The sequence below is a fragment of the Siphateles boraxobius genome, unplaced genomic scaffold (assembly GCF_051911475.1).
Source record: "Siphateles boraxobius isolate OS27281-9 unplaced genomic scaffold, OSU_SipBor_1 130, whole genome shotgun sequence".
NCBI lineage: Eukaryota > Metazoa > Chordata > Actinopteri > Cypriniformes > Leuciscidae > Siphateles > Siphateles boraxobius.
In genome coordinates, this window is record NW_027508734.1 from 19,945,214 (window position 1) to 19,949,276 (window position 4,063).

Genomic DNA, 4,063 nt, shown 5'->3' on the forward strand with positions numbered 1-4,063 from the left:
CGGCGCAGTGGGACCCTGTAGGCGTTGGATCTGCTGGGTGAGCTCGGACACCTGTGTCACCAAGGCCTGTACTGCGCGTCCCGTGTCGCCGATCTCTCGCTGCTGCGAATCCATCCTCCTGATGCTATGGTGAATGAATTCCTCCATCGATCTCTGTGATGCACTCGCTGCTTCTCTTTCCTGGTCAGATCGTTCTGTCATCATGTAATAATAGACGAGAAGCAAATGCAAGTAAACAGTAGATTTAATAAGGATGATGATGATGATGATGCAGTACAGGCAGATGTAGAACGGGTGACACAGGGACTTCGGTGGTCAGGATCCGGTGGTGAAGAGACGATGGTGCGGTGACGGTGAAACAGCAGACGAAATCCAAAGACGAAGACGGAGAACAGGAACTGGAACACAAGGCAGGAACTGGACACTGGAACACCAACACGAACGACATCAAACAACGATCTGACAAGGATGATAGAACAGCGGTAAGTATAAATAGAGTGGTGAGATTGACTGCAGCTGGTGAAGTGAATGAGGATCAGCTGAAGTGGATCAGGTGATGTCATACATTCACGCCCACTACCCACGTGCATTCAAACCACAACATAAACACGAGACGAGAAGGAACAGAGAATGTGTCTACCGTGACAAATACCCTGTTTGGTACAGACTTCATCATACTTGTAAAAATTCAGTTCTGATATGCTTGATGGTTTGGGCAATATCATGTGGATATATGGTGATTGATGTGATTATTGCACTTAAAGGCAATGTGGAATTAGCATTTCTTCTAAATGTATTTCTTTTTTTGCTGCCTTATCCACTGGTTGTGTTTTCCTTTGTGGGATCGTGGAGGGCTCTCTCTCATTCAGTCGCAGTCACCCCTGATGAACAGAAGAGGATTTTGAGGATTCTGGCTCTAGTACTTTTCAATTACACTGTGTTGTTTCTGCCAACCATTGTTCAAAACGCAATTTTCGCAATATCCTTTGAGAGCGGAATAAGCGGTTATTATGATTGTTTTCGTTCAGTGTCAGGAATCATGTTGTATTTAAATCCACTCGCTGACTCTTTGCTCTATGTTTTCATAAGGAAGGATGCAAATAGCATGCTTAGATATTTGTGTTGTAAGAAGGTACATGAAAATCAAGTGTAGCTCTTCTATTCTCCAATTCAGAAACTGCCGTGTTAAGTTATTGTGTTTTTTTTGTAGGGATCAAACCAACAAGTATACAATTGAAATCAAAGCCCTGCATTTTACTATTAGCCACAAATGCTATTAACAAAATGTGTATAAAGTTTCATTTCAGTCATTGAACGGTATCAAGGACAGAACAGGAAGCTATTTATTGCATTTTAACCATTTTACTGAGTCCTCATCATTTCTCACTTTTGAAATGCAACAACATCTCTGTCAATTCCACTGAGCTTTAAGTGATTTCAGGAAATGCTGGTCAAATATTAATCTGATTGCAGAGCTCCTCCCTCTCCATGTTGTTTTTTCATCAGTTACTTTCCACCATAATCAACCAGCAGCAGCTAGGTAAACCCTTTTCTTTGCTCTTTTGAGTCATTGTTCATTGTCTTGGAAAATATATGTTAGAATATTAATCTTATTTTGAATTAATTGTGTATTAAAATGTGTTCACGTCTAATTTTATTAGGCAATGATTTTGTTGTAAAAGTATATTAACAGACTAGCCTTTGGGAATTTAAATATTTTATGTACTGTCAAGAATGAATAAATTAATGAGATCTGATTCTATAATGAGAATGTAGCACAAATCTCTATCTCAGCTCAGGACTGTCACTTTCACAAAAGCTGATAGGACAAAGTGAAATAATCCCCACAGAAAAAGTTTGGACATGTTTAATTACCAATTTATGAACTTTCATATTCCATGCTTATAATGAGAAGATTCAGTGATGAATACATATATATCTTTGTGCACTTTTATAATGCTGCTGAAGCCTTGTTTAGGAATGAAGCGCCTCTAATCTGTTTCACATGTTTTCATTATCAGTAAAATCACTTTCTATCATTATTGTCTCTTTAAAGAACTGAATAATGAAATGTAAAACTACTATAGCTGACAATTATATTTGTAAAGGTGGACTTTGATGGCATTCATCTGTGGACTGGTATTAATTTCACAAAATTGTATTTTCCTTAACGGATCAAATTCAAAAATTCAAAAATCACATGTTTTTGTTATAGTTTGAACATCCAGAGCCCATCCAAGACACAGAAAATGGTTTATACTGGAACATCAACCAATAGTACTTTCCAACTGGAAATAAGCCAATTTCCATGGGAAATTGACGGTTTTAAGTGGACATTTCTGGAAAAGGTGTTGTGTGTGTCCACAGTTGAAGCTGTGGTAATCTGGATTATTTTCTCCATTGAGTTTCTTGTCATGTCTATTGTGCTGTCTGACCAGACATAACCGCACTGTTCCCATTTTTGTCATAAACCTCTTCATCTCAGATGTCATAGAGATTTGTGTCAAACCCATCATGAATTTTTGTTCATTCAATGTTATAATTGTACTTATCTTCTACATTTATTCCATGAGCATAATAGCTAATATTGGCTTCATGGTCTGTATCTCTTTGGAAAGATACATAATGATCAAATACCCTGTTTGGTACAGACTTCATCATACTTGTAAAAATTCAGTTCTGATATGCTTGATGGTTTGGGCAATATCATGTGGATATATGGTGATTGATGTGATTATTGTACTTAAAGGCAATGTGGAATATGTATTTCTTCTAGGTTTATTTCTTTGTTTGCTGCCTTATCCACTAGTTGTGTTTTCCTTTGTGGGTTCGTGGAGGGCTCTCTCTCATTCAGTCGCAGTCACCCCTGATGAACAGAAGAGGATTTTGAGGATTCTGGCTCTTGTACTTTTCAATTACACTGTGTTGTTTCTGCCAAGCATTGTACAAAACATAATTTTGTCACTATCCTTTGAGCATGGTCTTTATGATAATTTATTCAAAGTGTCAGGGATCCTAATATACTTAAATCCTCTCACTGACTCTTTGCTGTATGTTTTCATAAGGAAAGATGCTAATAGCATGCTTAGATGTTTGTGCTGTGAAAAGCTGTGTGAGAATCAGACACAGATAGAAGACTCCTCCGATTCTAGGAGAGAGGTACAAATCAATGTCCAAACATACAGAGAAAATACCGTACTCTGAGTGAGTTTCATTAATCAGTTGTTTTGTTGAAACAAATGTACTATGGACTCTTATAAATATGTAGCCTATAATTTGCTATAGGCCTAAATTCTGCACTGTCATACTATCATCTATACATCTATTTACAATAATAATCTTCTATTATATAAATTTCTCTGTATAAATTGTATCCTTAACCATATACCCATTGTGTTATAAAAACAATAAGTAAACATTTATATTCCACTCAATTTGTCTTCATTTAAAGACGATTAAATTTGTGGCTTACAACTAATTGTTAGCATCTGTCTTTTTTTAAATGAGAAATAGGCCTAAATTATATTTGGGAAGTGTTATCTATGAATTTGAAATCTTTTTTTAATATTTTCTGCACTGACCTACAGCAATTAAAAAAAAAACAAGGTCTTTACTTTGTTAGTCTATAAACCTTATTCAGAGCAGCGCCATTACACAAGCGAGGGATAGTGTTTTCAATGGCATCCACTGTAAAAAGCTGTGTAGTGCTCCTAGATTGTTTTACAGAGCTCATATTGTCTGGGTTTCTTGGAAAGATATTTTGCAGTGTTTCGTCAGTAGAACAATTAATAAACACCTTAAATAACAGGACAACCCACTGAAGAAATGTAGCCTATGTCTATCCCTCACAGCCTGTTGTGAATAAGGTCTATAGCACTTTCCTGCACATTATAGCTGTAATTGCTGTACAGCAATATTTTCCCCTGAATAGTTTCCTCTCTCTGCTCTGGTTTTGGTAGGATACTTAAACACTTAAAGTACCAGCAGGGTTAGATTACGCTTTCTTAACTATTCAGTAGTTGAGTGTATGAAAGTAATATGATGCCAATGCTATAAAGAATCG

General features: G+C 36.7%; 1 protein-coding gene across 1 annotated transcript; it reads left to right on the forward strand.

Moving 5' to 3' along the window:
• The first annotated feature begins 225 nt into the window (after nucleotides 1-225).
• On the forward strand, nucleotides 226-1,855 carry LOC143736697 (uncharacterized). The gene is made up of 3 exons (XM_077227338.1): nucleotides 226-347; nucleotides 622-1,540; nucleotides 1,795-1,855. The coding sequence occupies exons 1-2, from the start codon at nucleotides 226-228 to the stop codon at nucleotides 1,151-1,153; spliced, it is 654 nt and encodes a 217-aa protein (XP_077083453.1). The 3' UTR covers nucleotides 1,154-1,540; nucleotides 1,795-1,855.
• Nucleotides 1,856-4,063: the final 2,208 nt, after the last annotated feature.